We start from the raw sequence: 24,326 nt of genomic DNA on the forward strand, positions 1-24,326 counted from the left end.
TTTTTTAGCTGAATGGCGATACTCGATATATATCTCGATATTTGTTTCCGGTAAAGAAATAACAAAAAAGTCAATTCCAAGTCCAATTATATAATCATTATTATTCTTATTGATCTGGTACAGTTTTTATTCTCGTAGAATGTTGTTGTTGTTGTTGTTGTTTTTTCATGAGCAACATGTTTTTTTTATCTCAGCTCTTATTCCATCACAACAAAAAATGTTATAATAAAATAAACCAATAATGGATTATGAAAGTCATACAGAAAACATATAACCTAAATAGTTATATAATCAAATGAATACTAATTTCCTTCTCTGTTAGAATTGTGTTGAAATATGTTCTGGAGGTTCAAAAAGTTTTGGGCTGCACTGCACAAGTTTGCGCTGGCAGCTCATGAAGAGCTGTTTTTTCTAGAATAGGCAGGTTTGTGTGTGCTGTGTGATGGATATACAGTATTAATACATTTTGAACCCTTACAGATGGGCAGGCTAATACTAGTCAGTAAAGCATGACTTTTTGAAGTATAAATGGTTGGTTTTAGTGTAGATAAAAAAGATTTCACAAATACACGAATTCATCAACATCAACTAATGATCTATACATTTTTAATTGAAGGGATTGTACAAAACAGCATTTATAGGTTTGCAACACTCAGCAGCTGAAACAAAACAGTGGTCTCTTTGGAACTGAAAAATAACAATGTCGGTACAATTAGTAAATAGCTGCAATACGAATACGCAGGCGCAGCTCAAGTGCACAAATGCAAACTTGGTTTTGGTTTTATACTTATATTTATATTCATGATATAATTCTTCTTTTTTCATTGGTCCACAGCGGAGAGCACAGATAATGGTCCCTCTGTCGTTGGCTTCACATCCTCTCTCGGTTGGTCCTCGTTCAGGCCGTCTTGTCTTTGCACTGACTGAGCACCTCCTGCATCTTCTCCTGGATGTCCTCCACCCTCTTCGCCCACTTCTCCCGCACCTCATCTTCATCGTCCTCTGTAACGGCTGTGTAGCCCATGAGCGCGATGAGGCCCATGTGGAACAGGTGGGTGATGTGTGAACAGCGGCGCTCCATGATCTCACGGTCGCGGTCGCAGTTTTCCAGGTACACCTTCAGCAGGGGTCTCCCAAACAGCGAGTTTGTACCCATCACACCGCGGTAGTACACGTCCAGGCTCATGTCGCTCTTGTCTCTCTCGTATATCTTCTCAAAGGTCTCCATGTAGCGCTGGGTGTTGTCCGGGTCTTTCTTCAGCTGCGCCACCATGCTGTTGAACGCCGTGTACTGGTGCTTGATGTACTCCTCGTACTTGCCGTAGGTTTCGTTCACCTCGTCGATGCGGATCTGCCTCAGGCATAGTTGGTTCTTTTGTGAGATGCTCTCCAGCTTTGAATGGATTGCCTGGAAGTCCTTGTCCAGAGCGTGGGCCTCCTCGTCTACCAGGCCCTTGCGAGCCACCCCAACCAGGGAGGATACGATGCCAAAGATGGGGTCGATGGAGGAGGCGAAAGAGGACACCTTCTCCACACAGCAAAGCACCTTGGCTGCAGTTTTCTTGATCTGTACTGCATCGGCCATCGCTGCTGCTTTTCTTCTGCCACTTGAAAGGTCCACACGAAGTGAGTCTGAAAGCTGGAGAGATTAAAAAAACATCTGTAAAAACTGAATCCATACTCTGCAGATACCTCAGCATCTGACCACAAGCTTTTCTGGATATAATAAACACAATGAAACTACTTCACAGAGAGTAACATATTGCCTCTTCTTGCTTTACATCATGGTGAACTGTTAGGTCGCTATGACTGAAGCCCACGTCACCAGCTGCTGGATGTACTCCATTTTGTCAGAGGTGTCATCTTACACTCTAATGTTACTAGCAACAGGTTGCTCACAATGAGGGTTTGTGTTTTGAGTGACGCACGCACGCACGCACGCACGAACCTTGCCACTATTTTCTTACTATTGTCTTACTATTGAAAATAGTAAAATATGTCATATATCTTACTTTCCCTAAGACCAAATTTTCAGTTTTGTTTTACTAATAGTTAAACAAAATGTATTCAAGTATATATTTAAATACATGTGATGAGGTGTTTTTTAAGCGCTTAAAAATAAATCAAAAAAATTAAAAATGAATCAGTGATCAAAATAGTGGTAGTTCCTGTAGTTCCTGGAGGAAACCTGATTTTGTTCCTCCATTATTAGGTCAAAATAATAATCTCACAATTAATCATTCAGTTAAAAATAAAGCAAAATGAAGTATTGTGTGATGTTATTTAACATACCATATTGTTTATAGTGAAGAACTAAAGTGCAGTTTGGCAGACGACCACAGACCCAAAATCCAACTGTCATTAATGTTCCTCATAGTTTTAAGCTTAATCATCCTTCTCAATGTTGTCCTGCAGGAAAAATAACTCCGGGACAACAGTGGGTGTGTCATGGTTCGTAGTAACACAGGAAAGACTGGAAATATAGAAACGGCTGCAGGTCGTGACCTTTAATCTATCATCTTTAACAGTTTAATGAACGGCCAGTAGCTATTAGGCATCTTGACCTTAAACTTAAAGGATGTGATGCTTTTTTGTTTTCAAGCTTGTGTCTCTCATTTCCTGATTTCTAACCTCTCACACATACACATATGAATCCACAACCAATCACTTTCTTTCATTTCATCCTTCGCCGCTGACTCAGCTATCTCCCAGACTTCAAGCCCCCATCAGATCAGAGATTACAAAGCGCTGAGGCAGCAGATGTTTACTCACCAGAGATAAAACTGTCGGTATCCCTCTGTTTACAGCAGCCGTCTGACTTCCCTTTCCACCATTTTCCTCCCTGGTCAACCAAAAGGGACGGCCCCTTGCTGCCAAATAAGGGAGTGAACATGAGGAAGTGACTCGTGCTTGCCCTGTGCTGATTGGATGAGGGGAGTTCCTCGCATGCACTGCAGCTCCAACCACAGGCTGCAGCACAGACACTGAATGACAGGGCATCCTCTCCATTTGTGTTGCTTTAAAAAAAACTTTCAGTATTTGTATGTCTGATTATCACTGTATGTGGATTTATTGAATTCTTGATCAGAATTAATAAATACAGCAAGACATGATGACATGATATGTGGAGGATAAATACACATTTTCTCCTTCATGTCAGTTGGTAAGCAGATAGATTGATTTGAAATAAAATGGAGAAAAATTGATTTTGTCTGCAGTGCTCACAGTATTAAAAGTTTAATTTGACATTTTCAACAGAGGCATGTTCTCCCCCAGCTTCCTCTGGATGTTCTCCACACTCTTGGTCAACTTTTCCCGAATTCCGGCCTTATCATCTGTGGTAACAGCTCCGTAGGCCATCACCATGGCAATACAAGGTAAGTTAATCCATAGACCACACAGACCATAAAGTAAAATCAACCAGGAAAGACACTCTTGATGTTGAAAAATAAAATAGCCTTTATTTGTGGTTTTCTTACACATATATTTCCAAACAGACATGCTTCTTTTTTTAAATGAAATTTAAAATTCATACCTCATAATCATGTCTTTTGTACCTGAAGAAGTACTTGAAACTAAGCAATACTTGAAGATTTCTTACTTTGCTGTCATCTAGTGGTAATGTCAATAATGACACCCAGCACACGCCCCTGCCCCACAACTTCAGACAACAGGATGGTGGATCACCAGCTTTAAGGACACTAAGACACTTACTGTAATTTTCAATGTATATTCTATAGAAATGTTGAAGATTGAAATGGTTTGATAAAAGTAAAGAAAAACAAATATGTCCTGGGTTTCACCTGGATTCAACTGGCCTGATTATTTATTTTTGGAAAAATAATGCAGGAATTTCTATTCTGTACACTCTGGGTATACAATCTGTATTTGCAGCTTACCAAATATTATTCCATCAGGACACGGAAAAGTCTGTTATGTAATGTTTGACTTCCCACATAGTGATACGACACAAAATGGGAAAACATCTGCAGAATTTTCCAAGTACCATACTCTCTCTCTCTCCCAGATAACCTCTCCCTGACCTCCTGGAGCTCAGGACCTCCTGCTACCTCGTGTCCTATGAGGGGGTCAAACTTCACTGATGTGAATTAGTATGTGGCATCAGGGCTGGACTGGCCATCTGGCATACCAGACATTTTCCCGGTGGGCCGATGCACTTGTGGGCCGAATCGCCGATATAATTTATAGGGCTTTAAAGAACAGACAGTGGCCCATTGGTTAATTTTCTTTATTGGCACTGGGCTGACCCAATCAAATCCAGGAATCCCCTTCCCCACACCTAGATGTTAGCTACAGTATTTATTAAACTGTAGGTTGAGAGAAATAATGAAATACAGCAGCATGCATATTGTGGTGCTACCTACATGCTATCTATAGTTTACGTAGTTTTTGTATTTCATTTTATTATTTTTTTTGTCTCTGCGTATCCAGGTTGGATTGAACCTGTGTCTTTCCTTTCTGCTCTTCTTCCCCTTCTTTTGTTTTGTGAATGTCTCACATGTAGAAACCAACATATATATCAAATGTTTGTGTCAAAATTAGGTTTTTCTCCCCTGAGATTCTTACATTCCTATTGATACCTACCTTATCAATATAGTGCCTGTTTTGGGCTTTGAGTAACTGATAAGAAACACTGTGGGAAATCACTCAGCTGCAGTTACAGTAATGTATATGAGGCCTTCGTTGCTGTGAGAGCTGATCTGATATGAATTTTGTATTTTAAATCCTTTTCACTTTACAGTCTGTACGGGCTTTTTAAAATAAGGTACCTGATTCACGAGATAAACTAATTCCATAATTAGTTTTTACCCTCTTCCTTGACTTTATTTCACACAGGAAAACACTGAGTCAGTCCATGATGCAATGTGTTTCTGAATGCCCTTCACACACACACAAATACCCCCACCCTCACACACAAACACACCCCTCTACTTGCACCCCAGCGTGCTAACATAGAGCTCAGCTCCTCTTTGGTATTTCCCACAATAACATCCCGGGTCGACACACTGACTCTGTCATTTTGCCTCTGACCCTTGTGCTCCTCTCTCCATCCCTCTCTCTGTCCGTCACCCTCCAGGCACCCGGACCCGGTCTGAGGAACACCTCCAGGTTTCAGGTATGAACCGGAGCAGCCGAGAGCAGCACATCAGCACATCAGCAGGTTTGACACAGAACCAGTGCATGGTTTGGTTCGGTTTCGGGATTAGAAAGCTTTAAGCCTGCCATTGAATTTGCCTGGAGGGGTGAGCAGAGGTCGACCTCAGCCTGGATGGGGATCACATTGTTTCCACTGTTTGTTTCGGTTGTGTTTTTGCAGAAAGGGAAAATACATGTATTTTTTCAGACATTTTAATTAATCTAAGCGTCTAGTAATCAGGTGTGCAAAGGTCAAAAGTCATGACAGCCAGTGAGGTATAAGCGGAGCAATATTTATGCTCATTTTTGTATTAGCCTTACAAGAGTAGTGAGCAAATGGAGTTCTTAACAATTATTTATAATTGCCATGTGAGAATATTGGTTGTGTCCTATGGATATTTAGTCAGGAAATGTATTCACTCAGTCTAAACAGTTGCCGTGTGAGTGAAGTAAAGAATATTGTCCACATGTGGAAAAGGCTTTTGCTTCTCTTGACTCTAGCCAATAAGGTCATCAGCAAGTCAGGATGGATGTTTGGATTATTGTTTGTCCTGCTCTTGGTTGACCACTGGGTGGACAGTTTATTAATAGACATAGTAATATTGTTAGGAGGTTATGTGATTGTTTTTTCTTTTAATCAATGATATGTCTTGTGCAAGGTAAAAGGGCATCACATATCGTTGACAGTGAAACAGTATATTGTTGGGCGATTGCTCAGCTCTTGTTCACTTTACCTCTGGTCTTTACCTCTGCTGATCATAGATAGACCCTGTCATCAGAACTGAGAAATCAACAGCAACATCAGAGGACGGCCAGTAAAAATGCAGAAGATGTTAACTGAGGTGATCGTCCTGCTGGGGTGAGTATGTGGAAATCAGTGCCACATATGACATTCCTTGAGATCAATAAAACTGTCATATATCTCATTACATTACATTTTAGAGTCATTGGTTTGAGTCACGGTGCCATTCAGAGACTTGATTACGACGACACTCCCAACCCGGAGTTCCTCAACCCGTCCTGGATGGCCAGTATCCCTGATGATCAGCCGCTGTCTGAGGTCACCATGCCTGGGACCCACAACACCATGGCCCTGTACGGCGGTGTGTATGCCGAATGCCAGACCTGGAGCCTGGCCTCTCAGCTCCAGGCGGGTGTCCGCTTCCTGGACGTCCGTGTGCGCCATGTCAAGGGGAACCTCACCATCCATCACGGGGTGTCCTATCAGCGGGCCCACTTTGGCCATGTGCTGGAGGGTGTAGCGGACTTCCTGCAAGAGTATCCCAGTGAGACTGTGCTGATGCGTATAAAGGAGGAGTTAAGCGAGACGTATGACATCTACGGTGCTGTGGTAGACTACATCCACCGCTACGCCCACTGGGACCTGCTGTGGCACAGCCGACTCGTGCCAACCATGGGAGAGGCCCGAGGGAAACTCGTCATCCTGCAAGACTTTTCTGGCCCCGACTTGGGGATGCGCTATGGATCCCTCGACATAGCAGATGACTGGAAGGTATGTACAGTTGTGATTGTTTAAATATTTTCAGAATTTACTTAATTTGCGTTTTTTTAAGTAAAGTTCTTTGAATGTTCTTGAATTTTCCCAATGATAGACAAAAGAAGTTAAACAGATCAGGGCGTAACCAAAATTAAAGTAGCTGGAGACAATTCTAAAATCTTGTGGGTGACCAAAAGTTTGGTGTTCCCTGTAGGTTCCCACAATTATGCACGTGGAGGAGAAATGGCAGAGCATCTATGAACACCTGGAGGCTGCGCCTGAAGGAAACAAGGCCCAGATCTTTCTCACCTTCAGCAGTGGTGCTGGTGTGTTTGCGTACCCCAGAGCCGTCGCTCAGCGCATCAACGCACAACTGTACGGCTACCTGAGGGCCAAGAATGACCTGAACCAGCGCCTTGGGATCATATGCATGGACTTCCCCGCTGCTCCCATTATTCAAATGATCATTGACTTCCAGTTTGAAGAGGCTACAAAGAGGAGACAGGCCTTTAATCCAGCTCTTAGCAAGGGAAGTTTGAAATATGCAATGTCCTCATTGAGAAAGAAGATGGACAAACATTTTAGTATTAATATTTGAACCAATCAGGCAATTAAGCATTGTGCAGGGAGCAGTTGACTTATGAATGACTGTACAATCGATGAGGTATCACTTCCGACAACAAACGCAATAGTAAGTTTAACCTTCCTACTCAAAAACATGATTTAAATTATACTTTAGAAAAGAATCTGTCATTGTGTCATTCACCAAAGATATTGAAAACAAAATAATAAACTGCTGAGGAACCTGAAAAAGTGTTATGTTTACTCTTTTAGCAATTCTTGTTCATCACTCGTCAGGGCATTTGGTAGCTGCATTAAAGCCAATATAAGACAAATAGATTCAAGCTGGAAGAAAAAGGCCAGGCCAACACCTGATTCAGAAGTTTGTTGACTTTGCGGAGGTCACCGTCTCTTCGAATGGCTAGAACCAGTTGTGTTTGAGCCGGGATGGATGTAAGCCGTTATTGGGTGGTAGAACTGCTGCTCAGGCGCTTGTTGGCACTTACATCCTATTCTGGTTCATTGGTATCCGTCTGTCTGATGAGACAAGGGGAACAAGTGTGTCAACACAAACCCACGTTAACTGTCGTGCTGCTGTTTCACTATGATTTGCTCAAATTGAGCCACATTTCTAACTGGAACAGAAAGGTGATTTCACCTTCATGTTTTTGTATGCAGAAGTAAGGTTTGCTACTGCATATGTGACTCCTGAGGGAGCTGTGCATAATCTAACAGATGACCTTATGTGATGTCACTTGAGTTGGTAGTCTGTCCTGTGCTGCATTACATTAATCAAGCCCTCATGCTGAACCACGCAATCCCATTGAGATGTAGAGATTATGTTTAACAAACAAAATTTCAAATAAGACTGGTTTGCCAGAGAAATATAAGGGTACCATATGGTTTGTGACATAAAAAAACACTACAGATTATGTAATAATGAACTTTATTTGTATATACTTATGTATATACTTGTATATATATAAGCGCTTGTATCATATTGCGTGCATCAGATAACAGTATCACATTTTACCATTATTTCCTCTTAGTTAGATGCACAAGGCTTTTGCGAAACAGTTGTTGAAATGCTTTGGCTTGAAACAGTATTTCATAACATCCTGCCAAGTGTCTCGTCTAATGCCAACTTGTTCATTGTTCAATTGGATACTGGAAGAAAAAGACTTCAAAGTGTGTCAGCTCACAGCAGGTACAGTATATAACACTGTTACTGCAGCTCTTCTTGTTCATAACTTATGACTTATCTCTCCTCTTTCTCCGCAGTAGATATGAACCTGTCTCCACAAGAAGAAGTCATGCCTCAAAGTGCTGTGGCGATTTCAACAATAGGTAAGAGTCCTGTTCTCCGTCACATTCACACTTTCCTTTGACATGAGTTTATCTGTTTGATTGTTACGGTAATTCTTGGCCCTTTTCCTCTTTCTTGTAGTTGTGGGGAATGTTATTTGGTGGATGGTTATGATTGCAGCCATTGGATTGGGTAGGTTGATTATTTAGTCATTTTGGGAATCCAGTAGTATGTTTTGGAATCTTATTCATTGGACAAAATGTTAATAATCACATTGTGCTGCTTAATCATACAGGGGCCACACATCTGAGCCGTTGTCCAGTACAGCCAAACGTCCCCATCTTCCTGATAGTGTTGGGAGCGGCCAGCCTCCTCTCTTTATCCCTGACATACACTAGAAGCACATGGAAAGTTGGTGCTGTCTCCCTAATAAGTTCAGCATGCACTGCCTTCCTGTACTTCTTCAGTCTCTGCTGGTTCATTGCAGGTGGGAGAAAATGTCAGAAAGATGTTATATTTCATTTCTTTCCCATTTTTTAAAAGTTGGCCTGATGGTTAAAATACTTACCAGAAAACGTGTTTTTCCACGACAAAATATTCGGCAATCAGTAATCTGGCAGTAAAGGCCATGACTATGTTTTTCTGAACCATCTCGTTGGTATAGGAGATGATATTCTGTGTGAACATAACATTTTCTGCCAAAGTTAGAACAGTTCTGATCGTTTTAAATGAGACCTTTTCAGTATTCACCTTTTTTTTACTGTGCTCTTCTCAATTGTTTTCAGTGGGTGGGGCTGTGTTAGAAAAAGGTTCATTAGATGTTGATATCCAGAGAAATTTTCTTGAAACAACTACTGCATTCAAATGAAACACAATAAACAAAATAATAAAAGCTGATTTAGAAAATATGTTTTCAGGACCTTTAATTTCAGTTTGGTGCCATTTCAACTCTAAATTGAATGTATGTATGCAGCCTAATGTTGAGTGCTATCTTTCCCCTGTAGGCACCATCTGGGTTTATTCAGTATATCCCCCCAGCTACACACCAGGAGAAGCTCGCTACTGCCACAAGACAACCTTCCAGTTTGCGTTTACTGTCACCACCCTCACATGGGTCTTGCTGACTCTTGTATTTGTCTGTGGCAGTTGCTTTGCTGTACTGACCTGTTGTAAGACTGTGAGGGCAAGGCGCTATTTGATACCTCGCCGTAATACTGACTATGGTGGGACAAGTGATTTTGAAAAACCCATTGCTGGAGATGTCTGATTAAAATCCAAATATTAACAGTTATTTTACTGATCTTGCTCCTGCTCCTCCTGCAGTTTATGGTTCATTTTATTTCTTCTGGTAGTTATAAACTAGTTATAAAAATTGTAGCTACAGGTACTTAAACAACAGCTTCCAAAAAAAGATGATGAAAGATCACATGTTTCCTGCTGAAACCTACATTGAACAGTAAACCTTTGAAACGGTAGAAGATAAAATGGTAGATAATTTAGTGGCAACTAATTTTGATCCAATATTAAGATAAAACATAAATGGATATTAGGAGGCTATTGTGTGTTTTTATGTTGTAAACTTGTATGTTGTTGTTTTTTTTAAATGAATTATTAAGAACTCAAGGATTCTTTGGTTATTCTGTGATGAACATAGTTTGGCCGGAGGTAAGGGTTTGAATAAAGAAATGCTGGTTTGATTTTTGTCTCTGTCTTGTGTTTTAATAAGGATGACCTGCAAAACATAATAGATTTAATTAATTAGAAATTAACAAGGTTAATTTAGTTTGTGATATTTTACGAGGTGAAGACTTTTTACTTCAGGCTCTCTTTCGGGACTGCTGCGGCAACTGTTGGGGTCCTCTGACGTCACTAAAAAGCGACGCTGTTTTAGCTCTAGCGAACATTCACGCTGCGGTGACCCGAGCGGCGACCGTGGCATAAAGTAAAGGTTTTTTCTAGTTGTTTATAGATACTGTCCTTAACCTTGTAGTAATCTGTGTGGATAGAACCGTGAGAGGCGAGTTGTCTGCCGGCGTTGACCGAACATGTGGAGCTCAGGCCGCCGCGTTCTTCAGGACCTGCTCAGCCCGGCGGCTGTCAGGAGTCTGTCTCTGACTCCTGCTCAGGTCAGTGTCGCTGCACGTGTTCATCAAACACACACACATCAGTCACATCCGTCTCTCTGTAACAGAGAGTTGTTGCACCTATCTTGTTCTTTTGTAGTAAAAATAAAAACCTGTGGAGAGAGACTGAACTGAAAACTAGGACCATGTTCTCAAGCTCAAAGTGTTGAATTCATACATACTGTATATGCATGTGTAATGTTGCATTGATATATGACTTTGTTTTTTATTGTTGTATATGCAAAAGGATAAACTAATTGGCTCAGGGAAAACGTATATAAAATGGCTAAACCTAATGCAGTCTTATACAATGATCCCACAATAAGTCATATCCTCATGAAGATTACTGTGTTTCTGGAAGTATATCTTTGTCAATATCATTTCCTTTAGTGTACAGTGTTGCTTTCTACTTTTGTGATAGTGTCCATATCTTTGCTCCCTTTTAGTATCAATTTTGTTAAAATATAAGTATTCATCCTTTCACTTCATTTATAAAATCACTTGAAGCTTTGTACAGATTGGAGGTCACTTTGAGAAAGAAAGAAAGATGTTTTCTCACATGGACACTGACACCAGACTTTACATTTTTTAACATCTTTTCTGGTTGCTTGATGTTTCCACAGAACACAGTTGTGGTGGAGCGATGGTGGCAGGTCCCGCTGTCCAAAGTAGGCAGCCCACCAAGGCTTCACCCGCGAAGACATAGGGTCTACAAGTTGGTTGAAGACACCAGCAAGGCTCCCAAGGAGAAGATGGAGCTCATTCTTACTCAGACAGTACCGAGTGAGTATCTTTTCATTTTATTAAACAGATCAAATGAACCTGAATTACCGACGAACACCAGGACATTTTGGGGAGTTTGGAGTAGTAGTAAAATATATTGAGGATTGGTGAACTGAAATCTCTTTTTCTTGGATTGGACAGAGCTCGGTGGCCGAGGAGACACTGTGTTTGTGCAGAAATCCGTTGGCAGAAACAAGCTGCTGCCTCAGGGTCTCGCAGCGTATCCATCCCCAGACAACAAGCAGATGTTTGAGGAGGAGTTAAGGGTGTGTACTGCACAACTTAGTTTCTTATTTTTTTCCCGCCTACACATTACTAAGCAGAGTTTAGCTATTTATCATCATCATCACCTTTTTTGTCACCTACAGCTTCTGAAGGAGGGGAAGCCAGAGGACAGAGTCCAAACCCGCACTGGACAAATGGTGAGTCCTTGTCCTCTGAAGATATTTGAATGTATTTCACCTTTCAAAAACTGTCCTCACTACCATGCTCTTCTGCCTGAGTCGCAGTTATATATATTTTTTTTTTTTTTACAGACGGTGGAGTTCCTCAAACACTCCCAGCTGAAGATAAACAAAATGCCCTCTGAAGAATTCAAACTCACTAAAGAGGTCGTCTGTAGACAGTTTCTCAAGAAGGTATGTCAGTGTTTGGCTTAGTTTTTACCTAAATTACATTATCCAGTCAAAAAACTGCTAAATGGTCCATTTCTCATTAAGCAAATGATTATGTAATTGTTTTATTAACTTTACTGAAAACTTCTCCTAAGCTGGGAGTTGTAGTGCCACCTCATGCACTCAGTCTTCCATTTGAGCCGATCAAGGACGTGGGTGACTACTGGTGTGAAGTGATGGTAAGAAATAATCTCTTTCTGTGCATCACATGCTTATAGCTCCAAGCTATTTGACTTTTTTGTGGTTGGTAGAAACTGATTTAAGAAATAGCAGATAGTTTAACTGTTGCTTATTCTTCATAATTTTATTTTCTAGGTTAATGGAATAAACACAGTTCGCGTCCCGATGTCCCTGGTGCCATATGAAGACCCGTCTTTAAAGTATCGGCAGGAGTTGAAGAGACAAAAGCAGCAGCAGGAGGCCGCACCCACGTCAGAGGTCGCTGACGAAGATGAAGCTCTTGTGAAGGCAGTTTCTGATGCAGCAGTGGAGACTGAAGCTGGTAAAGACTCTGTGAGTGAAGCAGCTTCTGCTGCTGAGGAAACAGCCTCCTCTAGGCAGACAACTCAAGACACAACATCACCACCAAGTGACAGCCCAAAAAAAGATTAGGAAGGAATCCAAACGAAGACAACATACAGTGGATTATGTTTACCTATAATACACATTATACCTGAATTAAAAAAACAGTTGTTGGTTGAATTATTAAAATCTCTTACATCTGGCTGGCAATTCAACACAATGTCTTGTCAAGTAAATCAGTCTAATTCTGGTGGTTATGGATTTAACATGAAATAATATGCAAGAATATGCTAAACTAATTTTAGGACAACAGTGTAGTTTAGTATGGTGGGAAATAAAAGGTTGTCTGTTCCCTCTTTTGTTTTGTTTTTTTAATTCCATGGGAGATTTTCTAGCACCTTTTTATAAAGGTTTTATATCAAAAGAAACTGCAGTCTTATGTTGGTAACTATATTATTATTAATTTGAAGCAGGATAATGTGATTAATTATTTTACCATGTATGTTACATCTGCATCATTGTGATACCAGCCATTATTAAAAAATAATAAATCTGTCCGGTGGCTATCAAAGGTACAGAGCCAGGAAAGCAAAATATTTATTGACCAATCTTAACTGCACAACACTCATAACAAAGGTAAACAAAAGGTCTTTCCCTAAACAAAAGTAATCCGCTCGTTTAAAACATTCTGGCACACTGGCAGAGGATGAGCCTACACATATTCCAAAAATTCATTCTGACACCAGAATCGCCAGAACCTGGAGTAGAAATGCACGTTTGGTTCTCTGGCAATTTATGAAGATAAAGAAACATAACCAGGAATATAAGTAGTAATGGCCACAGAATAGATATGAACAACTTTTACAAGCAAATCAACTTGTTTGTCTTCCAACATTATTTTTCCCTTCAAAGTTGTTGATTCAGTGTATAAATATATATTTATGAACGTATATTTTTTCACAGCCTTCTAATGACTATGATCGCCAGAGAACCAAGCTTTTTCTATAGGGACTTCACCAGAAAAAAAGTTGTCATTCATTAATGTTAATGGTCAGGAAGCATACACATTCAAAAGAAAACATTTGTAATGGTCATTTCAGTCACATAACATCCTCTCTACCACTGACTGACCTTAAAAACACTGTTGTACAGTATGTAGGTATAGTGCCAGTTTATTTATGGTAAAATACAGTCAAAGGAGAGTTTCACTGCTGTTAACTTCAGTTCTGAAGTGGGAGTTACACCTTATCAAACAGTTGATCAAAACAACTATTGAATATTAACAGTTCAACAAAAATGCATGATGGGCAAGAGGAAAAATCTGTATTAGGATATACACCCCCAAAACACAACCACTTCTTTGTTTGGGAAATCTGTGAATCTCTATTCTACTTTCTGATCCGGCGTTTTGGTGAGCCACCATTGAGTCCACACAGTGTGACATTTAGAAACCATATTTGGCCTGGGTCTGCCGGCGGGTTAACTTGTTATCCGCCCAGCTGTTCTTCAGCTCCAGCTCACGTTCCTTTGCCTGGGAAAGAAAGAGTAAAATTATTAATTCAGAAGTTTTTGGAAAAGTAAAAGTCATAAAATTAATGCCTTTCAAATAGAAATTTTTGGTATGTTGATCGAGAATTTCTGACTTCCACCCTGCTGTGTATCTCCTTCAAAACCAGCTGAAAAATCATTTATGAGTTCAACTTGCTTTAGATACAATATATTATCTTTGGGTTTACGTTATTGAAGCAACTCAAAGGCATCACTGACTTTTCTCAGCTAACAAAAAGAAGGCGTAGTCCTGATTTACGTCTGAACAGACATGAGCGCAGACATGATCACGTGATAAACTTCACGTCACAGAAATGCAGAAAGTATTATTTCAGCTTTAGCATCACTGACCTGGTGAATGAGATATGTTATCTGGTGCTTGCGTCGCTGTTGTCCTGTAGGTTGTTCTCCTTTTTTCTGCAGGAAAAAGTACAAGTTACATTAAATTACAATACAAAACTAGTGCTGCTTAAAATAATGTTAATGTGTCTATGAGCTTGTGTTCACCTGGTGAAACCTACATGTATGTTTAGGCTTTTTGACTTGACATGAAACCTGTAACAGCTTATTAAATGTAAAGACCATTTGCATTTTCTTTTTGTTCGAAACCTCAAAAGTCAACTGAAGAAAGCTGTACTTTCTTACAGCTACCACCCCAATAAGACAGAGATCAGATCACCTTGCTGAAGGACTTGCGGTTCTGCTTCTCTTCTGTCATGTTCTTGGTCATCCACTGCTGGTTGCTACTCAGCTGGTCGTCTCCCTTGATCTCCAGAAACTTCACCTCCTCTTTGCCTCGGTTTCTTTTCCCCTGCAGCCGCATGAACTGGAGTAAAGGGGAGAAGAGGCTCATTGAGTCACAATGGCGCAGCCCCATTTCACATTTTTTTAAATCAAAAATAGGGGCAATTGCCAAACTTAAATTTAGAGAATAAAAAAGACAAACCAACCAAGTATGCAATAGTATTATTTCTTCACAGAAAAAAAAAATTGAGGGGAAAAAGCCGTGCACATCTTACCGCTTCATCATCAAACATGGCAGATTGTCCAGGCTCTTCAATCTCCTCTGACAATGGGGGGTCAGGATCTTGATAGTATGACTCAGAATAGTAATCCTGCACAAGGAAAATAAATGTTTGTGAGTTGTCACTCACACAGTGATTGTTTGGTGTAAACATATCAGTAAGCAGGCCAGAGGATATAAATGCTAATTCATGTATATGGCCCTGAATATTCATATTGTATCATTAATGCATTTAAAGGGGAAATTGTATCATTGAATGTGTCACATTATCATCTGTGCTATGGGAATAAATAAAGTGCAAAGACACGCATCTTACGTCTTAGCAGTCAAAGTTTCCATGACTGCACTCAGATCTTATTAGCAGACTCTTAATTCGACAATCTAGCTCTTCCAAGCAACTGAATTGACGTGTCCTTAAACATGTTCTAATAAGGTCTTGCCAGCTGGAGAAGCGTGGAATCTGAGTCTAAAGCCATTCTGATATCGGTCATAAGGTTATAAGCAACTGGACACGTGCCGATTACCTGAGGGAAAGCCTCTGGGGCTGTCATGGGCTGGGGATACTGAGAATATTGACCTCCCCATGCACCGGCTCCCTCTTGGCTGCCCCCAAAGTCAAGAGGGGCGTCCGACTGACCAGGCTCATCATCAGGTGTTATAGAAGGAGGCTCTGCCGTGGCTCCTGGCTCAGGGTCCAAGCTAGAGATGACTGCGGGAAGGGGCTGGGGGCTGTCGCCTAGGGAGAAGTAGTTCTGTGGGGTTATGTCCTCCTCATTATCTTGGTCGTCAGCGGCTATTTGTCGAGCCAGCTGCAGGGCCGCCGACTTTGCTGCGGCTTTGATAGCAGAGGGAGACGCGCTGGAGCCAACCAGAGCCCGAGCGGGTGCTCCAGGCTTGGCTCCTTTGGGTTCTTGCCGTTTGGTGAGTGTGTGTGGAATCAGGGTTCTGGCCGTTTCCTTCACCGTCAGGTTTTTGGGTTGCGGTAGAAGGGCAGACAGGCCCGTGCCGGCACCCTGGTGAAGATATGGAAAGAAAGGGGACGTGTGAATTAAGGGAATCACTATTGGTCTATTATGGGATTATATAATCATTTTTCTGTGTCACAGAGTTCCTCTATCTTCTATTTTTATCCTGAGACTGAGACACACAAGAGGGAGGTAGAAGAGTCAAATCTAGGCTGGCATGAACAAAACATTATGGATGTTTGTTAAACTCTAGTGATTGTGTCAGACATAAATTATATAACATATATATACACAATCCAAACGTGATTGTGAGGTCAGAGATGACAGCTACATTACTCACGTATAATCTGGGATAGTCACGGAGATTTTTTAATTTTTTTTACCTGAGGTTGTAGTTTCTTCTTCGCTGGTTCATCATCATCATCGGAGTCTGACTATGGACAAGAAACACGCACATTCAATTGTGAATTACAAACAGATTACATATGAGAGGAGCTGTGATATGAATGAGCAAACGGGTCGATCAGCCTCAGCACTCACATCCCGTCTCTGGATCTGTGGCACGGTGATCTTGACGGGCTCCGTTCGCTTCTTCGGCCTCGGCAGACTGGATAACAAGCCTCCTTTAGATGGCAGCGTATCTAGGTCGTCGTTTGACGAGGCGTCCCGCGCCGAAGGATTCGTTCTTGTCTCCTTGCGTGGTCCATCGCTTCCGCCTGTCGACGCAGACTTTTTCGGAGCAGGCAGGAGTGAGAAGAGCCCACCTGCGCCGACTTTGCTCTGCGGTGCGGCAGAGGTCCCCTCGGAGTCACTCTCATCGCTGCTACCATAGGCGACCAAAGACATGTTTGCTGAGGTTATCAAAGAGTATTACTCTGCAGTAGCTCGTGGACATGGGTAACCACTTCCACTCGATCTGCTCTCAAGGCGCCGTACTCACACTTGGCTTTGCGAGGAACTGAAGTCAATTAAGAGGTACGACAATCTCTCGTCAATCTAGCCACAGTGGTGATGGAATAATCCCAGGTGGAGGTGTAGTGTCGTGGACAACACCGCAGGTTGAAGGAGGGCTAACAAAAAACTTCACGGCGCTAGCTAAAATGTTAGCTAGGCCGCCGCTGTAAACGATATTCGTTAACCGACCACTTCTTGCTCAGTCAGATTAAATCAGTCTACAACTGTTGATGCACATCGGTTGATGCAGCAGGAGTGTTTTTAAACCGCTAAAACGGCGACTGCAGTGTGGTGTTACACCAACAAATATATCCAGTTTAGTCCCTAGACTCCATCAAAACATTCGTCTCCATCATTCATGACCGAAGTCGAAGCAACTGCGCAGCTTCCTGCGCAGCATTTTCTTCTTCGTCTGTTTATTTTCAGGCGGAAAATAGTTTACCGCCCCAAGGGGCCGAGTGTGCATCTACATCAATTTACAGCATCTGAAAAGTTTAAATCCGTAAATTGAACCCCCCCAAAACGACTTTATTCAGAGGAATCTCTTAAAATAATTAAAATTAATCTCAGACTTAAACTTCACGTGGCCCCTTCCTAACAACTCGGTCTATTATTCTATAAAACACTCTTTTCGATTCTCTGATTCACCAATGCTATAAATTCACGTTTGGTAAATAAACATGACTGGATAACGCATGAGTGAAGTGGGTGAGCCAAAGGCTATTGACTAGATTTCTAGGTACAGGCCCTTTTAAGTATATTAAGTAGTGGGAGGAAAGAGGGGGTTATTGGGGCCCCAACAGCTCATTTTTGCCCAGGGGGGTAGCATCCTAGCAACTTCATTCGGCCATTGCAAATGAAGCCCTATTAGTCCTTTGGACCGAAGGCAATAGGGGGGAAATGTTTAACTAAACAGAATTTCCTTTTCAAAAAATTACCCTTCACCACATATGAAGGCAATAAATAATTTACCGACTGCTCTTTCGGTGGTTATGTTCTACGTGAGTGATTCCCATCATGAGCCAGTAGGGGCGCTAACTGTGCGGCTTCATCAGGTTCTGGAGGCGCGTCGACACAGAGGGAAGCGGGTTTCAATTTCAAACCCCAGTCCGAGGAGGAGGGAAAGCGCGTAAACCAAACAGTAACAGCGTTTACGTAAAACGTTACTCAAACGTGCATCTGAACGGAATTGCTCTCGCCGGTCGTGCTAACATCCCACAGAATCAGCGAAGAGAAAGAAGAAAAAAAAGAGAAAAAAAGAAAAGGTCGTCCGTCCGTCCGTCCGTCGCGTTTTTCGCTCCAGCTTTTTTTTTCTCTGCTCCGCCTGGTTTCATTTGGCGAACCGACGCTTGGCTCGGTCGTTGCAGGTGTTCACCGATCCCGGGTTCTGTACCACCGCTGTGTGTGTGTGTGTGTGTGTGTGTGTGTGTGTCTGTGTTAGTGTGTCACGCATAATCCGACGCAGCGAGCTATTTCTGCAAGAAACATGCCGAGGTCCAACAGGCAAAAGGAATACAAACCCGGAGATCTCGTCTTCGCCAAGATGAAGGGGTATCCACACTGGCCTGCGAGGGTAAGCGGCCGATGTTACGTTCCTCGCTTCCAGCTCCTTAGGCTCGCTCTTCCACGTCGGTCCGCGATCGCCGCCCGCTCCCGTCGCCCGTTTACCTGCGAGGCCTAAACGCTGTTAGCCACCATGAGTTAGCCTAGCTCGGTCGCGTTAGCTAACGTTGCCTAGCATCCGCGCACGGCTAGCGCACCGCGCGGACTCTTGTGCCGCGCACAGTTTCCGCGTTTCTTTCGGCGCGATCCGTCGTGTCGGCCCGACCGGACCGGCGGACCAAATGTGAATACTGTTAGCTAGCGGCTCCTCTCTTCTACGTGAAGCGGGGTTGTCTCATGTGCCAGCCCGGTCCCCCGAGGGGCCTGGTCGGCTAATGTTCACCGTGAGCCACGACCCCGCCAGTGGTTGAACAGACCGTCAGCTCTGTCACATAACGGCCCTGTCGGTCACCGACACTCGCAGACATCACCGTCAAGTGACACGACGCCAGCCCCGCGCTTAGCTAGATTGTCAATACGCTTAAATGCACCGTTGCATTACAACGCTGCCCGTATGTTGTGGTACCCAGGTGAACATGCCCATCAGCCCACACTTGTTGTCATAGGTTAAAGGTGCTTCTGCACGTCCCCTTAAAGTCACTTCCATTGCGTTAACATTTGGTCCAGATCAATTGAAACGGCATACCATAATAATAATAATAATAATAATAATAACAATGTCTGCCCGGTGCATGGACACACCGTTGTTGTCGTGTGTTTCCCAGTCATTCAGTTCGATGTGAGATGTGAACTTTCAAGTAGTTGTCCTCTGAAACGAGTGGAACCCCGCTGAGAGGTCGAGGGGAGCGATCCCTCAAAGTGAGGGACGGTTCAAGATCCAGAAGCGACAGAAACACATTGGGAGTCGCACGACACTGCTCTAGAGCAATCCCCAGCCACAGCTGTCCTGCACCGTTGAAAAAGGAATGAATTGCCTCCAGATCAAATCTGTGTTCGGTGTCAACACTTGGTTTGTTCAAAGAGCCGCTAAATGTAAAGAATTGAATTTGTGTAGTCAGCCCACATAATGAAGTGAATTCCTACACAGGTCTGGGCCCTCTTCCCTCCCTTTCCCCCCCCGGCGTTATCAGCCTTGCCCCCATCACAGCAGGCCACAGGCCGTGCCCCACCTCTCCCGACACAGTGGCCCTATCGGGGAATGCCAAGCGGCCTGTCTGGCAGAGGCAAACGGTGCACTGCTTAATTGTGAGAATTGGGTTGTTGAACCAGAGGGGATTGTGCAGTCGCCAGAAAGACCTCATCAGGCTAAAATAAGTCTGTGGTGCTGCTGCATGACACTCCACTCTTGTAAGACCACTACAGAATTTCGGAGCCCAAATGTTGATTCATTAGTCACTTTACAGAAAGGGAGCCGTCAACAATCTTGATAATCAACTGACTGTTGAAGTCATTAATCAACGAAAAGAACCAAATACGCTTCAACCTGCCTAAACATGAGGTTTTGCTGCTCTTATCATCATAAATTAGATATGTATATATTAATTTGATTTCATGAATTGGTCTAACAATCAACCAAACTTACCATTTTCATTATTGTTATTAATTTATTTATTTTGACAATGTAATTAATTGGTATGAAAAGTCAACAGATTAATCAATAATGAAAATAATCAGTTCTGGCTGAACTTTAAAAGTGAATATACATATGTCTCAGCTGTGAATCGCGGCGTATGTTTTCCAAAAGTGTTTTTTTTATATCAGTCAGAATTCAAGTGAGCTCCTTTCATATGTCAGTGATATTGAGTTCATGTTTTTGTCATGTCGTCAGTATTAGAATCTGCTTTAGCCTTGTATTTTACTTCATAATAATTTAAGAGGACTTATGGATTCATCAGCGTCCTTTTTTGTAAAGAGGTGTGTTCTTAATTCACAGATTGATGAGTTACCTGAAGGAGCAGTGAAGTCGCCTTCAAACAAATACCAGGTGTTCTTTTTTGGAACACATGAGACGTAAGTATTAAGTAAATACAAGTTATTGGTGTGAGTTGTACAAAAGCATGCTTTTGTTACTTCTAACATATATATATTTATTTTTGGATGTATTTATACATTGAATCAAAATTTTCCATGGACGAGTTATCTTCTTCTGGCCAGAATCGTCACTGATGAATTTATGTAGATCAAGCAAGGAATTAATGTGACGTTATACCATTCATTCAAATGTCACAATAGACACTAATTGTGTACTTGACAGGGTGGGTGTACAAATTAAGAAAAAAATACTGAGTCCCTTTTTGACCCCATTAAAGGGCGTTCCTGGGGGCCAAGGATTTGTTCTCGTATGATGAATGTAAGGAGAAGTTTGGGAAATCAAACAAGAGGAAAGGCTTTGCTGAGGGACTCTGGGAGATCGAGAACAACCCCACCGTCACGCATGAAGACTACGAGGTGGGTGGATTTGTAGGATAGAGCCACTTGTTGCACTAATCAACAAGTGTCTCTTTGTTAACTTTGAAGCTTTTCTTTACTTTCGTTAATATTTTAATCCCTGCCTTTAGTCATCGAAGAAGGATAACGCATCTGAAGGAGCAGTAGATGAAGGTAGTTCAGAGAAAGCTGATGCCGAGGGCAGCAGTGATGAGGATGAAGGGGCCCTGGTCATTGACGAGAAGAACGAGAGGGGAGGAGGCAAGCGAAAAGCGGAGGATTCCACAGAGGTGAGCTTTGAGCCGGTCAGTTGTACACAGTCCAAAGTGGTGAGCATCATAGTCGGTTCTGTCTCTCTGACACTTCCTCAAACTTTCGGTAGGCCTCTCCGAAGCGGCCGAAGGATACAGGAGTGGAAGGTGACACTAAAGTAGACGGCAGCAAGTCTAACTCGGAGGCCAAGCTCAACGATGTGGCTGGGCCCAAGGCGACTGCTCCCTCTTCACAGAGCGAGTCAAAACCAGAGGCCCAGGAAAAGGCTCCAGCAGGAGGCCAGCTAACAGCAGATAAGGTGAGACTTTGCCTGCCTGCTAACTCTCAACTAACTAACTCCAGTGTTTTGAACCATTAACAGGTTGTTGGAAGGAAATGGGGATAACCCAAAAAGCATAATATGGGCACTTTTAACAGAGGCAGTATAAACATATGAAGAAACTAGCAACATGAAGGCAACAAAAGACCCAACGTGCTGTTGTTAATATATAAATGTATAGTGATCAGTATAATACAGCTTTTTGAAGGATTATCTTCATTTAAAAAAACAAAACAACCTTCAATTACTTTCATCTGCTCGTTTTGAGCAAATCCAGATGTAACGAATTGTACTATACATTTTCTCTGAAAGATATTAATTGCAACCAATGTGCTGGTCTTAAAGCTGGAAACATGTTACAATTCCTAATTGCTCTCGACTCTTCTGTCTGCAGCCTGTGACAGGTAGTGCTTAACATCCACTCAGAAGAAAACCAAGAACCGTTGACGCTTGGAATTGAAGCGTCAATGCGGTTCCCTGCAGGATGCCACATCTCAGCTGTTTAATTCATAGGAAAATTTTAAAAAGCCTAAGTGTTTGTATTGAGAGAAAAGCAAATCCTCATTTACCATTTTTGGGATATCATATATCCCAGGGATTAAAAAAGTTTGCTAATCTGATTTCAAACAATTGAACTGAGCACTTTAAGGCTCATTTATAAATGGGATTTTGGTGTGTATATATTTTTTATTTCTAAGTGCAATTACATAATTACAAAGACTAAATGCTAGGTGTCAAAACATTTTCTTTTTTCATTTAGAGGGAATAAACACTGAAAATAAAGTAAAGGAAATTTAAAAAATGAAAACATTTAAGCAGCAATTATCTGACAATGGTTCCTGTTTGGTGGTTTTAAAACGTAGATCTTGTACAGGAATAAAAAAGAACAAAATGTCACCCATGCTCTCAGCTTTAGTTCATGAATTACATGTCTCAGCCTCATCTGAATCATTTAGTCACTCGTAGGATTTATGATTTGCACCTTTTTCACTGCCCCATTGTAGTATGCTTCATTGCATGTGACCAAATTACGTGATTAATTTTACAGGATCCCACATATGGCCTACTTGGCTTTTGAACGTATTAAACATGTAAGCCCCGTTTAAGAAGTAAACAATTTTACGATTTAAAAAGTTTCTTTGCAAGAGCCTCTGTAAATTTCTTCTAACTGATGTGCATCACTGAAAGCAGAAATACATTCCTGAATGTTGATGTGTCCGAGCTCCGTTTTTGTGGAGGTGGAGTGACGGCATTTTTGAGGGGGGAAATTGATAGTTGTCTTTCTCTTTGGAAATTGTGTCAAACTCTTTCAAATCCATCGACTCAACTCTCATGTTGTTTTAATTTCCTGTTTAGCTCACATTATCGCTGCCATTTGTTGATACTGGACATGTAATTGTGAAGAACACATGGTTGCATTCAGTACTAAGTTGTTCCAAATATTTTTCAGCTCTGAAATATATTGTTGACATTGTTAATACCAACTTGTGATCTACACAAAGTGTTTTTGTGAGAAATTGAATTGAGAGAGAATCTGTAGAGTGAACAATGTGTAAATCTCAAGTTTTTGACTTTTTTGCTTTTTCGGACCCTCCAAACTGGATCCTGGGTCTGTTCTACTTCGGTGGTCTTATTATTTTTTTCGCTGTGAAACAAAGTTGTGATGTTTTAAAGATGTTTGATCCAAACATTTGTTTTGACATGTTCAAACTTTATCAATATGTGGTTAATATGTGGTGTTGTTATTTTCCACTATATGTGATTTATAAGGTGCAAGATTGTTTTTTCTTTTCTTTTAAATTCTTGGCCTTTTCACCATGTTACTTGGATGTCCTAGTCATTGCTTCAGTGTCGTGTATTTGGCAACATGAGGCCATAGTTTATCAAATAAAAACTTAAGGGAAATCACAGGTCATGAAAGTGAAAATATTTCTTGCTGTTGTTTTAAAGATGGACACCTATCTATCACCACACCACTGATTTCAATTCAATTTCAAATGCCCCACTCAGATCTGCAGTTAATTCCAAGGGTATGATTTGGTAAGTGTAATTCTTGGTTTTGCTTTCTGTGTTACTTTTGGAAGCTGCCATTCATCTTAATCTGCTGCTTAGTTTACTGTTGTAGTTGCCAGTCCATTTAATAAACCAGTTGATTACAAAAAAAGCTCTTGTTCTGTCATTTTAATTACTAATAAATCATGTTTGTTTGTTGTAGATTATCCACTTTCTCTGGCACCTAAAGATTAGATCTTAGTCATTGTATTCGGCGGGGGTTTAAATGGGGTTGTGTGCTTTACTTTTCTTTTCCAAAAAAAATATCCTAGAGTCACAGAACTTTCTAAACCCCATCGTAAAAACCCCTGGGTCAAATCAAATTTCATGCAAGGGGGGAACTTTAAACCAAACTAGCCCAATTCATTTCACATCCCATTTTTCATTCATGTTACAAATGTAATAGCACCTTTTATGTGGGTGTGTGCACTTGTCATAAATAATTTGCTTGCAGCTCGGTCTGGGGCCTAAGGCTGAGGTGGCTGAAAGCTAGATTTGGCGTTATATAACAGTTGAGTATGAGTAATACAGAATTATAAATCCATGCTCATTTCTCCTTTTAACAATATAGATAAAG

The 24,326-nt window shown here is 41.6% G+C and overlaps 5 protein-coding genes across 10 annotated transcripts; 3 read left to right on the forward strand and 2 right to left on the reverse strand.

Annotated features, from left to right (window-relative positions):
* Positions 1–574: 574 nt before the first annotated feature.
* Positions 575–1,585, reverse strand: LOC118292410 (protein rapunzel). Its single transcript, XM_035621340.2, has one exon. It carries the CDS (start codon positions 1,583–1,585, stop codon positions 899–901), a length of 687 nt encoding a protein of 228 aa, XP_035477233.1. The 3' UTR covers positions 575–898.
* Positions 913–10,219, forward strand: si:dkey-266f7.9 (uncharacterized protein LOC100006223 homolog). Of its 6 annotated transcripts, XM_035621335.2 has the most exons (11): positions 913–1,051; positions 3,259–3,377; positions 4,028–4,164; positions 5,099–5,137; positions 5,920–6,016; positions 6,100–6,670; positions 6,870–8,423; positions 8,498–8,563; positions 8,664–8,714; positions 8,818–9,009; positions 9,527–10,219. In XM_035621335.2, exons 5-7 carry the CDS (start codon positions 5,979–5,981, stop codon positions 7,251–7,253), a joined length of 993 nt encoding a protein of 330 aa, XP_035477228.1. In that variant the 5' UTR covers positions 913–1,051; positions 3,259–3,377; positions 4,028–4,164; positions 5,099–5,137; positions 5,920–5,978; the 3' UTR covers positions 7,254–8,423; positions 8,498–8,563; positions 8,664–8,714; positions 8,818–9,009; positions 9,527–10,219. The 6 variants fall into 6 exon arrangements, with proteins under 6 accessions (XP_035477228.1, XP_035477226.1, XP_035477227.1 ...); XM_035621333.2 differs by lacking the exon at positions 4,028–4,164; XM_035621334.2 differs by lacking the exon at positions 4,028–4,164 and having other exon boundaries at positions 3,277–3,377.
* A 179-nt stretch (positions 10,220–10,398) lies between these two features.
* On the forward strand, positions 10,399–12,976 carry mrpl9 (mitochondrial ribosomal protein L9). Its single transcript, XM_035621338.2, has 7 exons — positions 10,399–10,648; positions 11,269–11,428; positions 11,570–11,694; positions 11,797–11,850; positions 11,965–12,066; positions 12,198–12,281; positions 12,418–12,976. The coding sequence occupies exons 1-7, from the start codon at positions 10,568–10,570 to the stop codon at positions 12,712–12,714; spliced, it is 903 nt and encodes a 300-aa protein (XP_035477231.1). The 5' UTR covers positions 10,399–10,567; the 3' UTR covers positions 12,715–12,976.
* A 221-nt stretch (positions 12,977–13,197) lies between these two features.
* Positions 13,198–18,024, reverse strand: prcc (proline rich mitotic checkpoint control factor). Its single transcript, XM_035621331.2, has 7 exons — positions 16,702–18,024; positions 16,545–16,595; positions 15,721–16,209; positions 15,192–15,287; positions 14,852–14,998; positions 14,524–14,589; positions 13,198–14,155 (listed from the first exon to the last, which is right to left on the reverse strand). The coding sequence occupies exons 1-7, from the start codon at positions 17,005–17,007 to the stop codon at positions 14,069–14,071; spliced, it is 1,242 nt and encodes a 413-aa protein (XP_035477224.1). The 5' UTR covers positions 17,008–18,024; the 3' UTR covers positions 13,198–14,068.
* Positions 18,025–18,215: 191 nt separating this feature from the next.
* LOC118292411 (hepatoma-derived growth factor) lies at positions 18,216–23,861 on the forward strand. Its single transcript, XM_035621341.2, has 6 exons — positions 18,216–18,688; positions 20,612–20,688; positions 20,988–21,126; positions 21,237–21,395; positions 21,488–21,676; positions 22,092–23,861. Exons 1-6 carry the CDS (start codon positions 18,602–18,604, stop codon positions 22,110–22,112), a joined length of 672 nt encoding a protein of 223 aa, XP_035477234.1. The 5' UTR covers positions 18,216–18,601; the 3' UTR covers positions 22,113–23,861.
* The last annotated feature ends 465 nt before the right edge of the window (positions 23,862–24,326 follow it).

Source organism: Scophthalmus maximus, chromosome 22 (genome assembly GCF_022379125.1).
Source record: "Scophthalmus maximus strain ysfricsl-2021 chromosome 22, ASM2237912v1, whole genome shotgun sequence".
NCBI classification, from domain to species: Eukaryota; Metazoa; Chordata; class Actinopteri; order Pleuronectiformes; family Scophthalmidae; genus Scophthalmus; species Scophthalmus maximus.

Coding starts and splice junctions, on each gene's coding strand:
- si:dkey-266f7.9 (XM_035621335.2), top strand. CDS start 5,979: ATGCAGAAGATGTTAACTGAGGTGATCGTCCTGCTGGG. Junction 6,017..6,099: donor GAGGTGATCGTCCTGCTGGG/GTGAGTATGTGG, acceptor ATTACATTTTAG/AGTCATTGGTTTGAGTCACG. Junction 6,671..6,869: donor ACATAGCAGATGACTGGAAG/GTATGTACAGTT, acceptor TGTTCCCTGTAG/GTTCCCACAATTATGCACGT.
- LOC118292410 (XM_035621340.2), bottom strand. CDS start 1,585: ATGGCCGATGCAGTACAGATCAAGAAAACTGCAGCCAAGGTGCTTTGC.
- LOC118292411 (XM_035621341.2), top strand. CDS start 18,602: ATGCCGAGGTCCAACAGGCAAAAGGAATACAAACCCGGAGATCTCGTC. Junction 18,689..20,611: donor ATCCACACTGGCCTGCGAGG/GTAAGCGGCCGA, acceptor CTTAATTCACAG/ATTGATGAGTTACCTGAAGG. Junction 21,677..22,091: donor GCCAGCTAACAGCAGATAAG/GTGAGACTTTGC, acceptor TTCTGTCTGCAG/CCTGTGACAGGTAGTGCTTA.
- prcc (XM_035621331.2), bottom strand. CDS start 17,007: ATGTCTTTGGTCGCCTATGGTAGCAGCGATGAGAGTGACTCCGAGGGG. Junction 15,288..15,720: donor CCCCAGAGGCTTTCCCTCAG/GTAATCGGCACG, acceptor TTCCTTGTGCAG/GATTACTATTCTGAGTCATA. Junction 14,590..14,851: donor ACCGCAAGTCCTTCAGCAAG/GTGATCTGATCT, acceptor TTTTTCCTGCAG/AAAAAAGGAGAACAACCTAC.
- mrpl9 (XM_035621338.2), top strand. CDS start 10,568: ATGTGGAGCTCAGGCCGCCGCGTTCTTCAGGACCTGCTCAGCCCGGCG. Junction 11,429..11,569: donor TCTTACTCAGACAGTACCGA/GTGAGTATCTTT, acceptor TGGATTGGACAG/AGCTCGGTGGCCGAGGAGAC. Junction 12,067..12,197: donor GTAGACAGTTTCTCAAGAAG/GTATGTCAGTGT, acceptor ACTTCTCCTAAG/CTGGGAGTTGTAGTGCCACC.